Source organism: Schistocerca gregaria, chromosome X (genome assembly GCF_023897955.1).
Source record: "Schistocerca gregaria isolate iqSchGreg1 chromosome X, iqSchGreg1.2, whole genome shotgun sequence".
NCBI classification, from domain to species: Eukaryota; Metazoa; Arthropoda; class Insecta; order Orthoptera; family Acrididae; genus Schistocerca; species Schistocerca gregaria.
The window spans coordinates 725,772,678-725,788,541 of NC_064931.1; the positions used below are offsets into that span (position 1 = coordinate 725,772,678).

The 15,864-nt window shown below is 40.0% G+C and overlaps 1 protein-coding gene across 1 annotated transcript in view; it reads right to left on the minus strand.

The window, feature by feature from the left end:
• LOC126297504 (phosphotriesterase-related protein) overlaps positions 1-5,934 on the minus strand; it is a 210,946-nt gene extending 205,012 nt beyond the window's left edge. The window contains exon 1 of the mRNA XM_049988389.1: positions 5,612-5,934. Within this exon, the coding sequence (XP_049844346.1) occupies positions 5,612-5,633 (22 nt within the window). The 5' untranslated portion in view covers positions 5,634-5,934. The remainder of the gene's footprint in view (positions 1-5,611) is intronic.
• Positions 5,935-15,864: the final 9,930 nt, after the last annotated feature.

The window sequence follows — 15,864 nt, forward strand, 5'->3', positions numbered from 1 at the left end:
TATTTATGGTTAATCTGTTCATTTCAAACCAATTTTGCAAATATTCTATAACTCTGGTTGCAGATGTTGGCAATACCCGGTTTATGTCAGTTACTATAATGTTTGTGTCATCCGCAAACAGGGTTATGTGAGTACCATTTACTGGAATCTTGATATTTATGTAAAGAAGTAATAGAAGAGGTCCTAGAACTCTCCCCTGCGGTACCCCAATCGGCACAGTCTGAATATCCGATCTGTAAACAATACTTTGGTTTTTACTGCTTGTTGTTGCAATTTCTACTACCTGTTTCCTATTATGGAGATATGACTGAAACCACTTTTTGCCACTCATCATATACCGACATATTCTAATTTGTCTAGCAGGGACTGAGCGATGTGGCGCAGTGGTTAGCACACTGGACTCGCATTCGGGAGGACGGCGGTTCAATCCCGTCTCCGGCCATCCTGATTTAGGTTTTCCGTGATTTCCCTAAATCGCTTCAGGCAAATGCCGAGATGGTTCCTTTGAAAGGGCACGGCCGATTTCCTTCCCCATCCTTCCCTCAGCCGAGCTTTCGCTCCCGCCTCTAATGACCTCATTGTCGAAGGGACGTTCAACACTAAGATCCTCGTCCGTCTTTTCATGACTGTATTACTTTTGTAAATACTGATAATAAAGCTACTGGTCTACAGTTTCCCACTTAATGTATATTGTGCTTTTTATACAAGGGTTTTATTTTTGCAATTTTTAATCTTTATGGAAAGACTCCTGACAATGATATGTTTATGATGTGCAAGAGAGATTCTGATATGACACTAGCACATCTCGTCATGAATGGACAAGGTACCTCATCAATCCCTGAGGACATTTTATTCTTCATTGTTTTTATTATTCAATTAACTTCCAATTTGTTCATGGGAGGTAGCAATATTGAATTAACACTTTGTTCTCCTGGCATTGATGTTCTACTAATTCTAGAGCAATTTTTACTCAGATTGATTGGACTATTTATGAAGTAGTCATTAATGTAATTTGCTAAATTAAGATTTCTGACTAGCGCACCTTGATCATCTTTTAAAACAAAGTCATCTAGATTTCTAACATTTTTGCTTGGGCTTATTTCTTCTTTAATTCCTTCCATACAACCTTTGGTTTGTTTGCTGACCCAGCAATTACATCATCATTGCGCATTGTCTTGGCTTTTTTTTTATCATCTTCCCTACATTTTCTTATATGTCTTAACAAAATCTGTGAAGTGTTCATCTTTGTTTTTTTTTTTAGTTGACTGATATGTTTTACTGTTTGACTAGATACTCTAATAGCAGGTGTTGTCCACTGGCTTGTGTTCTTAGGCATGGCATTGATATTTGTGAGCTTTTTTGGAAAACATGTCAAATAGGAACATGAATGTACTAGATAATGCATTGAAAGATTCCTCGGTTGTTGTTTGTGCAAAGACGTCTTCCCAGGTTTCATTAGCTAACAACTGGATGAATATTTACTTTTTCTGTATAGAAGTGCCTTTTGTATTCCCACTTATATTTTACTGCCTTGGGTACAGTGGAATTTATGTATGCTAATAGTGTTTTGTGATCCGAAAGACCTAAGTTTTCATTTAGTGCCTCAGTGATACCATTATCCATATTTGTGAAAATATTGTCTAAAAGAGAAGATGGCAATTCTGTTATTTTGGTGGCATCTGTAAAGAGTGGTTTCATGTGGATGCTGCTTTATATACTCAAAAGCTGCCTTTTTTCATCACTTTCAAATAACAGGTTAATATTAAAATCCTCACATAACAATAATTTCACTTCATTACTATAAAGTGATAAATGCTGCTTCTATTTTTTTTAAGAATATATTTTTGTCACCCAGTGGTGATCTATATATTGTTATGACAAATAGTTTTTCACTATTCTCCTCAGTTTTTAACTCTATGGCACACGATTCAAAATGTTTTTCTGTATTTAGATGGTCCAAATTCTGTTTTCACTTTGAACTGCAGTCCTACTCTAGAGTAAATGCATACCCCACCATTTTTAAAAACACTTTGGCAATAATGTGATGCTAAATTAAAGTTGCTTGTATTTATGAGACTTAATTCACTAGCCTTGCACCAGTGTTCAGATAAACAAATACAAGAGACATCAGCAAGATTGTTTAATGCTACTTCTAGATCTAGCACTTTGTTTTTGAGGCACTGAATATTCTGAGACATTATCCTGACTGGTTTGCAAGTACTTTTCTTTTGTCATTATGTGGTAATGTGCTGTTTTTTTTCCATAGTAGTTGTGACTTCTCTGCAGATCTGTACCAGATATGACTAACAGAGGATACTGAACATATTCAGAGAAGGGCAGTATGAATGGCCACAGGTTTGTTTCATTTGCGGGAGAGTGTCACAGAGATTCTGAAGGACCTGAACTGGAAGATTCTTGAAGAAAGACACAGACTATCCCAAGAAAATCTATTAACAAAGTTTCAAGAACCGGCTTTAAATGATGACTTTAGGAGTATACTACAATACCCCATGTATTGCTCACATAGGTATTGTGAGGATAAAATTAGAATAATTACTGTATGCACAGAGGCATTCAATCATTCTTCCTTGCTCCATACATGAATGCAATGGGAAGAAACACCAATAACTGGTAAAATGGGATGTGCCCTTGCCAAGCACCTTGTGGTTCTTTGCAAGGTATAGATGTAGATGTAGGACGTTGGTCATGGCCAATACTTGGATTGATCATTGCCTGGATGAGCCATGCACCATTCGCTGCTTTCCCTTTGTCTTTACAGCAAAATGGAGGAGTTGTGACATAGTTCCCCAATACTAGACTTTGCATCAATGTCCTGGATTAAACTCGACACGACATCACACTATACACACATTAGAGTCACCTACACTCAACTCTCACACTTCATAAAGGGAAGGTGCCATTCTGCACGAAGGATGGATAAACCTTTCTAATCAGGCAGCTGAACCTGCCCCTCAGGGTTTCCTAAACAACACGACCATAGAGTTTCACTTTTTCTACAGTCAACCCACATAACAAAAAACAAATTTTTGACATCATTGTACCGAGTGAGGTGGCGCAGTAATAAGACACTGGACTCACATCTGGAATGACAGTGTTTCAAATTCCCAACCTGAACATCCAGTTTTAGGTTTTATTTGATCTCTCTAAATCATTTATGGCAAACGCTGTAATGGTTCTTCTGAAAATGACACTGCCGATTTTCCCTTCCATACTTCACCAACTTCAAGTTTGTATTCTGTCTCTAATGACCTCATTGTCAGCATGACAATCAACCTTAGTTTTTCTTCCTTCCTTACACATTGTTACTTCTTTAAGGTGCTGATAGTGGGTTCTGTATGATTATGAGTCAAACTGTTTGACAAGATCTCATCACTAGTGTATTTGGCTATTGTATTGGCTGTATTTGACAGGCTTGACCTCAAGCCCTTGATTAGTATACACTCCAACAGTATCTACTGGAAAGCTTGTTAATAAACTTGGGGACCATTTACATGTACAAATAACAGAAGTATGTCAAGTAATAAATCTTAAGGCTCTCATTAGTTATATAATGCATTCTTATTCCTCTTAAGGTGTGCGAGGATTCAACATCAGTATTCTGTAAGAAAAATGGTAGTGTCATTTGTATAAAACTATGGACATTATTTGCTTACCTCTATTCTCATAAGTGTTTCCTATTACAGATTATTATAGTCCTTCAGGAAAGATATTCATTGACAGATTGCAAAAATAGCTCAACACTCCCGTTAAGTACCTCTGTACTTGGCTAGACACAAATTGGTGACCCAAAAATTCCTTAGGATCTTTAGAGCTGTGCGAATGAAGTCAGTGATGGTGAAACCCAGTTTCTTCCTTAATGTAACTGCATTTGCTACTTTCTTTGTACTTACTGCACTTTTTCCTTATTCAATAATTGGTGCCAAACATTGCCACACACTGTAGTATTGGCTCCATTCTGACTGATGAATAGTATATGACATGATTTTTCTTTCTGCCATATGATAATCTGACAAAAATCAACCAGGCATTCTTCTCCTTATATTCGAATTTACCATTGCCTGTTTTCAACTGAAACATTCAAATTTGCTCCCAAGTATTTTAAAGGGAAACTTAATTCAGTACACTGTATTTGTTTTTAAGAGTTGCATTTTGTGACAACAATCACTGCTTTATATATATTCTTAAAATTTCTTCACACAGTGTACTTCAATTCTGTGATTTATCATTGTCTATAATTCATTTGTGCATTTTTCTTCTTTCATTGGCTGTATGTCAAGAATCAGAGTCATTATCACACAATGAGTCACTAAAATAAGTATGTACTGCAAAACTAGCATTTGGCTGAAATCTGTCAATTTGCTTAAGGTGACAGACTAGTGTATATCATAGCCTGAGGTCTAGGTTAGGTTGAAGGGTGATAATCTGGTTGTATGTCAGCGAGGCCAATGAGTGAATCCCCGTACAGGTTGTGGTTACTGACTAAGCACTGATGTGGCTAATTTTCATGTTTGTGCTACATTTAGTTGGCAGTTTTCAGCTAAACGCCAGTTGTCTATGTCTACGTCCATAGTCTCCAAACCGTTGTAAGATGCATGGCTGAAGATACTGCCCATTATACCAGTTATGGATTCTCTGTTCGATTCACAAATGAAGTGTGGCAAGAATTATTGTTTAAATGCCCCCACATGAGCTGTAATTCATCTAATCTTGTCCTCATAAGCCCTAAGGGGGGTGAAATGTAGAAAGTTTCAGTAAGGAGTTGGATTCATTATCATTTAACGCTGGTTATTGGAACTTTGTAAGTAGGGTTTCTCAGGATAGTTTGCATCTATCTTAAAGTGTCTCTCAATCTAGTTTCTTGAGCATCACTATGAGACTCCCCATGGATCAAACGAACCTGTGACCATTTGCGCTGCACTTCTCTGTATGCGTTAGTTAGTCCCATTTGATACGGCTCCCACACACAAAGCCTATTCTAGGGTGTGTCACACGAATGATGTGTAAGCAGTCTCCTTTGCAGAATGACTGCATTCCCCTAGTATTCTACCAATAAACCGTAGTCTGCAACCTGGTTTACCCACGATTGAGCCAATGTGATAGTTCCATTTGATATTCCTAGAAATTGTTACTCCCAAGTATTTGTACAGGGCGACCGATTCCAACTGACTCAATGATGTAATCTACGTTTTCTCGTTTTGCGTAGTGGCGCCGTAATCATTTTTGTTGCTTGTATAGCGCAAACTGGTTTGTAACAACGAAGATAAAATAGTTCCCAAGCACTACATTTATACGATAGAATGTTTCAGCCATCCCCGAAAAACAAAAGTAATTTGTTGTTGGTCGGAAGTATGTGATACAGCAGTGCAGTTGCGTCGCTAAGAGCGCCATCTGTCTAAAATAAGCATTCAAAATTCGTAACATCATTATCAGAAACTGTAGCGTCCTACAACTAATTAGCCACCACGTGATACGCATTACATATGTTTTGGTTACGTCTGCTAAGAGCATCAAATGACATCGCCGATGTCCATGCTAACGCGCATATAAACCATCACCTGCACTTCAACATAATTAAATTATCTCACGGTACCTGTTTGGATTTGAAACGTCATCGTCTGGCCAATTTTTACAGGTTCGTTTCTATATTGTCTTATCAAAACCCCACGTGACAGCCTATTGCCTCAATGACCTTGTTTGTGATAACTTTTCCTACTAGTATGCAGTGCACCTACGCACATGAGAATGAGAGGTTTCTGAAACCATCCAAAGATTCCCATACTGAGCTCTTTATTACAAGGTCCCTTCAAAGTGCATCTCCCCTCTCGAAATTTTCCCTAGCCGGCTAACCGCACTGTTCGCTTTCCCCAGTTCTTGATCGGCAGCAACCCGTAGCATACACATTCCGGAGTTTGTGCTTTCTCTCTATCCGTTGCCAACATAAACACGTTGACTGCGGACGCATAGTCATGGATGTTTCAGCGCCAGGCCAAGGGTAAAGGGTTTGGCTTTGCCGCATCACCATGTTTCCAACATGAACTAGGTTCGTTTCATTTTCCCGTTGTCAAAATCCCACGTACAGCTCACAAGACTTGGTGCAACAGTGACGTCATCGTGACGTCACACGCTGTATCGAATGCGAAATGAGCCGTCTATCGACTTTCGTGTTCGTACGGTTCACAACGCGCGACACTGAACAGGAAGTTCAAAGCATTAACATTAATCTCAAGCACAGAGAAACTGAAGTTAGGCTTTTTCTTTACTCCATGGTACGTTAACATCGAGGTTACGTCGTTTATAAATATGCAAAGTTCTGTATTAATGCGGACTGGGCTATGATAAGAAAGAAATTTAAGTGTTAAGTCGGGTTCCCACATACAACAATAGTATCGCCACAGGTAGAGACATACTGCAGTTGCATGTGTGAACTCCCAATTTTCAGTGGCGCAATTTAAGAGATGCAACCTTACTCACGCCACAAAAAGTTCAGCTAAGTTGTATTTTGTTGCGCCATTTTCTTACCACCACTGCCCCCAGGTGGCACTAATTCGAAAAACGAGGATTCTATCACAATTATAGTGGAGTAATTTCTGCTGTACTCAATTCGATTTCAGTGTTTTTATTTTATTTCTGAAATTAAATAAAACAATGGTCGGCAGATACACTTTCATAGCCTTTAGAACTACAAAAACAGCAACCAACGTTTGATTTTCTGCAGCAGTGTGTGTGTGTGTGTGTGTGTGTGTGTGTGTGTGTGTGTGTGTAAACCAACGGCATATCTTTGTATCTCAGACTTCATAGATTTTTGAATGAATAAATAAACTTAAGGGGACATTGCATGTCGTATGCTGTCACTTTTAAATTATCAAACTTAGTGACCCATTATCTTGGAAACTTCTTAAGACACCAACTTACACTTTTCCATAATTATTGAATGTACTTTTCCAGATACACTGAATTAGGATTATTACTAAAATTGTATTGTGGGGCATGTTACCCTTTTTTTTTCAAACACTCAATTTGTTGACAGAATTTTGTAAATAAATGAACAGAAACACATAACAACTCAGGATATTTTAATTATACTAGTTCTATGTGTGGTGAATCTCTCATTTGGCATGTCTCTACCATCAATACTTTGTTTAGAAAATGGATTATTAATTGCAAAAATTTAGTTCAGAGATACTGCGATTTAAAACTTTCTAACCTCTCCAAAACCTCAAGTCTTTTGTAGTTCCCACCATTAAAATTATTGCAGCACCAGACACAGCTAACATCAGAGTCACAAGGCTAACAAATACATTTTTAGGCACGCAGCACCACACAACATTATTGAAGGACTCATTCACATTCTTGGTCTTCCCATGTAAACACTTCGTTAGTAGCTCAGGATCTGTCAAATCTCTAAATAGGTTTGATTGCCTCCATTACTGCCAAAGGAAGTTAATGTTTATATGTAGATTCTGCCATAAAATTCAGCTTGCCTATATTTACTCCAAGTGTTTGGTGGAGGTGGACACAAACCACGACATGGCTTTTCATCAGTTGATAATCGATGAAAGAAAGGGCTCCACACCGCTCTTCTTCTCTAAACTGTTAAAGTTATCTCTAATGGCCTTCCCATAATATTCCTGTAATTTATCAAGTACTTTGTCCATTAGTCTTCCAGCACATTTTATTGTCTTGCCATCAGACAGTTTTGTGTTACCCAGCTTGGTTTTTAGGTCCTTTTCTTGATATGTCTTACACAAAACAAAGCAATTTACAGCCTTCTAGACTGTGTAGTTCCCAAGATTTGCCTCTTCAACAGTGGCAGTATATGTGTAGAAGCGAAATTTGACAGTCGCATGTCAACACTCAAAATATTATTTGAAGGTCTCACAATTGTCTGATTTTAATGTATTAATACCAAAATGTTCAGGAAAGTCCAAAGTGCATTATGGAGTAGACAACAGCAAATGTCAAAATTCAACGAAGCGAGTCGTATAAATTTGGTAACTTTTGAGACCAAGCATTGTGCAAACTGTGGATTATATGCAGGAAATAGTTCCAGGTGTGATGTGGCAGCTGTTAAACTGAAAATTAATTATTCGAAATGCCTACATCAACGAATACAAGTTTTTGAAATCCTGGAAGAGTGGCGGGTCTGCAGATGATACAGGGTGTTTCAAAAATGACTGGTATATTTGAAACGGCAATAAAAACTAAACGAGCAGCGATAGAAATACACCGTTTGTTGCAATATGCTTGGGACAACAGTACATTTTCAGGCAGACAAACTTTCGAAATTACAGTAGTTACAATTTTCAACAGCAGATGGCACTGCAAGTGATGTGAAAGATATAGAAGACAACGCAGTCTGTGGGTGCGCCATTCTGTACGTCGTCTTTCTGCTGTAAGCGTGTGCTGTTCACAACGTGCAAGTGTGCTGTGGACAACATGGTTTATTCCTTAGAACAGAGGATTTTTCTGGTGTTGGAATTCCACCGCCTAGAACACAGTGTTGTTGCAACAAGATGAAGTTTTCAACGGAGGTTTAATGTAACCAAAGAACCGAAAAGCGATACAATAAAGGATCTGTTTGAAAAATTTCAACGGATTGGGAACGTGATGGATGAACGTGCTGGAAAGGTAGGGCGACCGCGTATGGCAACAAACAGTGTATTTCTATCGCTGCTCGTTTAGTTTTTATTTCCGTTTCAAATATACCGGTCATTTTTGAAACACCCTGTACTTTAAAATGGCGACATCTACACTTTCCGTCATTTTATTTCAACGTGGTTGATATGAGCTGTTTGTTGTTTATTAGTTTTGTTATTTGTTATTAATTGTTTGCATTCATTAATTACTTTATAAAAATTTATAATTTAGTGATAAACAACATGAAAGTTTAATTGAAGTAGTGAGGTAGCCATCTGAACTGTATGACATGAGTATACTAAATTACTTGCCCCTTACTACATTTATTTATACTGTGGATTTTTATATGTGCTGGACCTATATTTAATATTCTACAATGGAATGGATTGCAATATAGCTGCAACTCGAATTGAAAAAGTACTGTTTGTCGCATCAGATTGATTAGTAGGTGGAATTTATTTTAATTTTGTCAGGTATTTGTAATGTTTCATAAAGACAGCATTTGTAATGTTTCATAATGAAATTGAGTGAAACCAGACAGACACTGCAAGAGTGGCATTTTTTGTGAAGTATATATCAAGTAATGTATTAGAGTTTCTTGTTTAAATATACGTTTTGGCAGGTATATTTATTGTTAAGTATCTTTCTGAAATGCGTGTGAAACAGTTTTGCAAGCATCTATTGTCAATATTTATGTGGTTTCGCTAGCTAATCCCTATACAAATAAGGCACTTGAAATATTAAAAGCCACATGCAAGACAGAAAGAAAATCTATAAATCTTTAAGGAAGAGGTATTGAGGGAGGTAAGACTACCACACAAAAATTTGCACTGGACTGCCAACTAAACTTAATTTTTCATCGGATATGATGGCAGCTCGTAACACTGTTTTCCTTTTAGTAACTCTGGGTGCAACAAAATGAAAAACTGGTATTTAGACTTTCTGAAATACTCATAAAATGCAAATTCCTTTTCCTTGCACTCCTCGTGTAGTGCATGAAATTCCCTTCTGTACCATGTAACGACATTTTTCAGACCCACATTGTTTTGCAGTTCTGTCTTCTCTAATAAACAAGCTATCCCTGCAAGCTGCAAACCATTTGAGTCTGATGTCATTTTCGTATAAATCTTGACTCCAGCATCTGCATGTATATGCTACCGAGTTGTGTATGAGCACTACATGCATAAAGATAGTTGAAAATCATCTTGTGAAGATCACAATTTCTATAAAAAAAAACAGCTGAGGACAGCGATGCGAGTTGAGATCACATGAATGGAATAGACTTGACGTGATGGACGGAGTGAATACACCCTGACGTGACAGTGCCATCATGTCATGATGTTATGACCGCTACTGTGAAATGGCCTTAATTCGTTTGCAAATGTGTCAGTCTTTTTTATGGTTTCTATTCTGATTGGTAGTTAATTTCACTGGATGATCAACTTGTTTTGGCTATTTGTTCACATTTGTGTGTTTCATGCTTCATCTGCGAATTACTGGCAATGACAGTTCACTCATAAGAGAGAGAGAGAGAGAGAGAGAGAGAGAGAGAGAGAGAGAGAGAGAGAGAACGATTATATTTATGTAACTTTGAATATTACAGAACATACTCCTATTAACTTAATAAGGTAGTCCCAGAACCTTGTAGAAATGCGAAGGTGAAAAAAGAAATTCAGGTACAAGATGACGCAAATCTGCAACACAGCTGCACTATGCTCTGCAACTCAACACTTATAAACACTACATCATGATGAACTAGCTATGGCTTGCCTTTTGTGCAGTAACTTAGATTTTGTAGCAAGAAGTGATATCAGTCGCAGTGACAAAGACTTCAGTGACCTATTTCAGTGTTTGTTATCTTTATGTATGTACTTCTTTCCTCTTGTTCTATCTATAATTTTGGCGCAAACGAGCAGCTCTCATAAGTTCTGCTTTTAGAAAATTATATTGTTTTATCTTGAACACGTGGTCAGTATATTCTCTTTTCATCACTACCATCCACCATAAATAAGATAAACAAAGTGATGACTACAACACAAGAAACAAGGTATCATGGATAACAATACAAGTGAAACTACAGCAGTCACTGCTGCATGTATAATGTTAATGCAGAGGTAAGCTCTTCACATGCACCTACAGTCTCTACAGGAGGTAGGAATTTCAGAAATGTAAAACTTCCTACATTTTTGACTGTGGTTCTAGCAAGTAGAGAAAATTTTTCGCAACATGGCATTCTGGCTCTGCTGGACAGATTTCATTGCGTGGTGCCGCACTTGGATGATGCTCAAGTTATGCATGCAGAAGATTTGTTACCTTCGCAAAGTTATGAGATCTTTAACACAGGTTTAATTAAAGAATATTATTTAACTCCAGAGAACAGATTACATAAACTAGTATGAGGAACCTGACGGGTGACTTGTCACCAAAACAAATTTTGGAGGAGTTAAAATCACTAGCAAGTAAGTATTTGTTGACAGAAGCTTCTCTGCATTTATTATGATTCAGACAACTTCTGCAAACAATTAACATAGCCTTGACAGCATGTACTGATTTGCCTTTGGCAATCTTGGCAGATAAATCAGAGGAGATGGCTTTGTATTCGTAACATAAAGGTGGTAGCATTGTACAGCAGACCGGCAAAGCAGTAGGCCCTGAATCCAGCATCAGCAGTGAAGGTGGACAATGTGGTTTGTCAACAAATCACCTGCTCAAGGTGAATCAGTAACAATTAACAATGGATCTGACGCTGATCTCCAGGGTTTCCCATAAATAATGGAGGTTAGGAGACTAGGAATGGTTTGCAAGCATGAGTGACTGCAGTATATTCAGACACCATGTAGTCCTCCAGTACTGGCTCGTCCTCTCAGACTAACGCCAGAAAAATTTGTTGTGGCTAAAGAGGACTTTGACAGACAAATTAGTGAAGGCATTGTGTCTTCATTGGATAGCCAATGGGCATCAACTATCTGTCTGGTCAAAAAGAAGGATAGTAAATGGCCCATGTTCGAGTATTACAGACTCGTAAATTCTTGTACTATTCCCAACAAATATCCATTACCTCAGGTGGCTGATTGCAACAACGACAAGCAGGAGCGAATGTTTTCAGTGTAACTGACTGCCGCAAGGCATATGTGCCAATACCGGTAGCAAAGGGTAACAAGGAGAAAACTGCTGTCACTACTCGGTTCAGATTGTTCCATTTCAAATTTGTGCCTTTTGGTCTCGAAAACGTGATGCAATCGTGGGGTAGAGGTCTAAACACCAAGTACTAAGAGACCTGTGCTTCCTGTTCCGTTATGTGGATGATATTCTCGTCTTCCCAGATGGAATGGAGCAACATGAGGTGGATCTACGAACGCTTTTCCAGATGCTTAAAGCTTTTGAAGTGGTGATTAACAAAGACAAATCTATTTTCGGTAAAGACAGCGTGCAGTTTCTGAGCTTTACCATTTTGGCAAAAGGTTTGTCAACAAACCCCGGCAGGGTGAATATAATTCGCGATATTCTGGTTCTGAAAATTTTCAAGGAACTGCGACCAATTTTGGAACAATTAATCTCTAGCGATGCCTTCTTTCACAAGCAGTTGCGAAACAGGCAACACTAACAGAACTTTGTGGGTTAAAATTCACCTCCGAGAACAAAAAATTAACTTGGAATGAGAGATTGAGTTGCTCAAGAAGATGAAAGATGCAATTGCTCATGTAGTACTACTGAATCATCCTATCCATGACGTCAAATTTGCAATCATTTTCGACGCCTACCAGGGGAAAGGATTGATGGTCACTGGCAACCGTTGGCATTTTTTTCTCTGCTCATAACAGATGCACAGCATAAATGGAGCCCTACTGATCGAGAACTCTTCGCCATACACGCAGTGGTAAAATTCTTCAGAGAATTCCTGGAAGGCATACACAGACCATGCGTAGCTTACTACATTTTTTTCCAAAACTACGGACCTAGCTCTGCCATGGCAGTGTTTGATGGCAGAATACGTTGCACAATACTCCATCGACGTTAGGTACATCTGTGCTGAGGACAGTGTCGTTGCTGAGCATTTATCATGTAGCAGTACCAATGTGAAAACAGTCTGCTGGGAGAAAATAACCCGATATCAATAAGACAAGACAGAATTACCACAATTATTGTCAGCTCAGTCATACATCTTGGTGTTGACCCACACAGAAATTAAAGAACTGGGTATTATACTTTATGGTGTGATGCATCGCAGAAAAGGCACCTTTCATACATTCACTAAGACAGTGATGAGATGATTTTGGCACCTCTCCTAATCCAGCATAAGCGCTTCCATTAGATTGCTGTCAAAATGTGTCGTGTGGCCCAGGATCAGGAAGGATACCCACTATTGGGAACAATATTTTTTACAATGTCAAAAAAGAAGGTATATCGACACATACACATACCATTCGGATCATTTACTGAGCCTACCTTCCGCTTTATGTATTTACACATTGATCTGTGTTCAGAGAGTTACAGCTTCATGATGACAGTCATGGATCGGTTCTCTCCTTGGCTGGAGGAATATCCCATATCCTACATTTTGGCTGACATGATAGCTGCGACACTACTATCTGGTTGGTTTGCCGGCTGAGGGGTTCTACAAGTCATCACATCTGACTCAGGGAGACAATTTGAATTCTATTCGTTTCCAGAGCTTCTTCTGATGTACTGATGTCACATCTGGACAACTAGATACCATCCAGCCAGCAGTGGGTTAGTTGAAGCATTGCATCAGACTCTTAAGGTAGTATTAATGGCACATGGTTTGAAATGGATCGAGGTTTTGCCTTTGGGTGTTATTAGGCCTTTATTTGCTTGTGAAACACAACTATCTATTTTCTCACATGATGTGTTGAGTGCTGTCGACAAGGGATATCATATTTATTCCATATTTCTAGATTTTGACACCATACTTCACAAGCAGCTTGAAGTCAAACTGTGTTCTTATGCATATCGTCTCAATTATGTCACTAGATCCGTGATTTCATGTTAGAGAGGCCACAGTTCGTAGTAATTGATGGATAGTCATCGTGTAAATCAGAAGCGATTTATGGCGTTCCCCTTAGTAGTGTTATAGGCCCTCTGTTGTTTCTTACCTGTATAAACGATTTAGAAGACTATTTGAGCAGCAGTCTTAGGTTGTCTGCAGATGATGCTGTCGTTTATCGTCTAGTAAAGTCACCAGAAGATCAAAACCAATTGCAAAACAATCTAGATAAGACATCTACACTCCTGGAAATTGAAATAAGAACACCGTGAATTCATTGTCCTAGGAAGGGGAAACTTTATTGACACATTCCTGGGGTCAGATACATCACATGATCACACTGACAGAACCACAGGCATATAGACACAGGCAACAGAGCATGCACAATGTCGGCACTAGTACAGTGTATATCCACCTTTCGCAGCAATGCAGGCTGTTATTCTCCCATGGAGACGATCGTAGAGATGCTGGATGCAGTCCTGTGGAACAGCTTGCCATGCCATTTCCACCTGGCACCTCAGTTGGACCAGCGTTCGTGCTGGACGTGCAGACCGTGTGAGACGACGCTTCATCCAGTCCCAAACATGCTCAATGGGGGACAGATCCGGAGATCTTGCTGGCCAGGGTAGTTGACTTACACCTTCTAGAGCACGTTGGGTGGCACGGGATACATGCGGACGTGCATTGTCATGTTGGAACAGCAAGTTCCCTTGCCGGTCTAGGAATGGTAGAACGATGGGTTCGATGACGGTTTGGATGTACCGTGCACTATTCAGTGTCCCCTCGACGATCACCAGAGGTGTACGGCCAGCGTAGGAGATCGCTCCCCACACCATGATGCCGGGTGTTGGCCCTGTGTGCCTCGGTCGTATGCAGTCCTGATTGTGGCGCTCACCTGCACGGCGCCAAACACGTATACGACCATCATTGGCACCAAGGCAGAAGCGACTCTCATCGCTGAAGACGACACGTCTCCATTCGTCCCTCCATTCACGCCTGTCGCGACACCACTGGAGGCGGGCTGCACGATGATGGGGCGTGAGCGGAAGACGGCCTAACGGTGTGCGGGACCGTAGCCCAGCTTCATGGAGACGGTTGCGAATGGTCCTCGCCGATACCCCAGGAGCAACAGTGTCCCTAATTTGCTGGGAAGTGGCGGTGCGGTCCCCTACGGCACTGCGTAGGATCCTACGGCCTTGGCGTGCATCCGTGCTTCGCTGCGGTCCGGTCCCAGGTCGACGGGCACGTGCACCTTCCGCTGACCACTGGTGACAACATCGATATACTGTGGAGACCTCACGCTCCACGTGTTGAGCAATTCGGCGGTACGTCCACCCAGCCTCCCGCATGCCCACTATATGCCCTCGCTCAAAGTCCGTCAACTGCACATACGGTTCACGTCCACGCTGTCACGGCATGCTACCAGTGTTAAAGACTGCGATGGAGCTCCGTATGCCACGGCAAATTGGCTGACACTGACGGCGGCGGTGCACAAATGCTGCGCAGCTAGCGCCATTCGACGCCCAACACCACGGTTCCTGGTGTGTCCGCTGTGCCGTGCGTGTGATCATTGCTTGTACAGCCCTCTCGTAGTGTCCGGAGCAAGTATGGTGGGTCTGACACACCGGTGTCAATGTGTTCTTTTTTCCATTTCCAGGAGTGTATATGGTACAAAAATTGGCAATTGACCCTAAGTAATAAAAAGTAAGAGGCCACCGACATGAGTGCTAAAGAGAATCTGATAAACTTCAGATACACGACAAATAAATCAGATCTAAAGGCCATAAAATCAACAACATACCTAGGAATTAAAATTACAAACAAATGAAACAGGAAAGAGAGAAAATGATGTGCTGAAAGTGAACTGAAGACTGCATGTTATTGGCAGAACACTTAGAAGATACCACATATCTACTAAAGAGACTGCATACACTACACTTGTCCATCCTCCTTTGGAGTACTGCTGTGTGGTGTGGGATCCTTACCAGATGGGGTTAATGGAGTACATCGAGAAATTTCGAAGAAGAGCAGCGCATTTTGTATTATCGACATATAGGGGAGAAAGTGTCATGGACATGATACAAGATTTGGGGTGGACATCATTATAAATAGAAGGCGCTTCTCGTTGCGGCAGGATCTTTTCATGAAGTTTCAATCACCAAATCAAAAATATTTTGTTGACCCTGACCTGCATAGGGAGA